Here is a 1029-nt window from a genome sequence, read left to right on the forward strand (position 1 = left end):
CTACGTAAAAACAATTCTCTCTTATGGCTTCCTAAATCACATCTCTGCTCTCTTAACAAAAACACTTTCATAATTGTTCATATTATATGCACTACGCATAGGATGGACACTTCATACATGTAGTGGGTATACTTTCCAAGTTACAGTATTTCCTGTATAACATTTTTTATGACATCACAAAATGACATTAGTGTTCTATAGATTGGCTCTGACCATTCCCCACGTTCTATGTTACAAATATTGTTRCAGTATTTGCTTTAGAACGTGTTAGAGTTTCAGCGTGAAAACAATACATTCCTCTGGTGAACACTGGAGAAGGGGAGCTGAATGTTCTGTCATTGATTTACAACAGGCCGTGAGTTGTTAACCCCCCCCCTAGTTCTGGGGGTCTGGTTGAAGTTATTAATTGATTTACAACAGGCCGTGAGTTGTTAATCCCCCCCTAGTTCTGGGGGTCTGGTTGAAGTTATTCATTGCAAACTTGATCTGACCAATTTGAATCCTCACAGGACAGTCAAGACAATGGAATATTTTAAATGTTTTGGTAATTGAATGTTCACTATTTTTGGCTTTGGAATTTCTGTTAAAAATCTAAAATTATTGTTATTTCATTTATTTAAATATGCATTTAATGTTTAAAAAAATAATCAAAAACCCGGATTATTTTTTTAATCGAACCTAAACCAAACCGACCTCAAAAAGAACTTGTCATTCAGCCCTACTGGTAATAGTAGAGCTTGGTCAACCTCGAATTGTTTATGTAAAAAAACATAGATATAAAATATGGAAGAAGCTCTCTTAAGGCCATTGGATAGCTAGGAGGATGCATCACCATGTTATTTTTTATCTTAACATATTATTACTGTTGTTACAGATAGTACATAAGGACTTGAAGGCTGCCCATGATCAACTTGCACTGACGCTAGAGGACCACAAGAGTGCGCTGGCCGCAGCTCAGGTAGGGAGACACTGTACTGTGCGGGGATATGATGGTTCTTTCTAACATCTAGAGACTCCTGGTTTCTAACA

At 37.0% G+C, this 1029-nt stretch overlaps 1 protein-coding gene across 5 annotated transcripts in view; it reads left to right on the top strand.

The window, feature by feature from the left end:
* The window catches only part of LOC111982637 (Golgi integral membrane protein 4), a 49987-nt gene that overhangs the window by 26815 nt on the left and 22143 nt on the right, over positions 1-1029 (top strand). For all 5 annotated transcript variants that reach the window (XM_024014232.2, XM_024014234.2, XM_024014233.2 and 2 more), the window contains exon 7: positions 875-958. In XM_024014232.2, the coding sequence (XP_023870000.1) occupies positions 875-958 (84 nt within the window). The remainder of the gene's footprint in view (positions 1-874; positions 959-1029) is intronic.

Source organism: Salvelinus sp. IW2-2015, linkage group LG22 (assembly GCF_002910315.2).
Source record: "Salvelinus sp. IW2-2015 linkage group LG22, ASM291031v2, whole genome shotgun sequence".
Taxonomy (NCBI): domain Eukaryota; kingdom Metazoa; phylum Chordata; class Actinopteri; order Salmoniformes; family Salmonidae; genus Salvelinus; species Salvelinus sp. IW2-2015.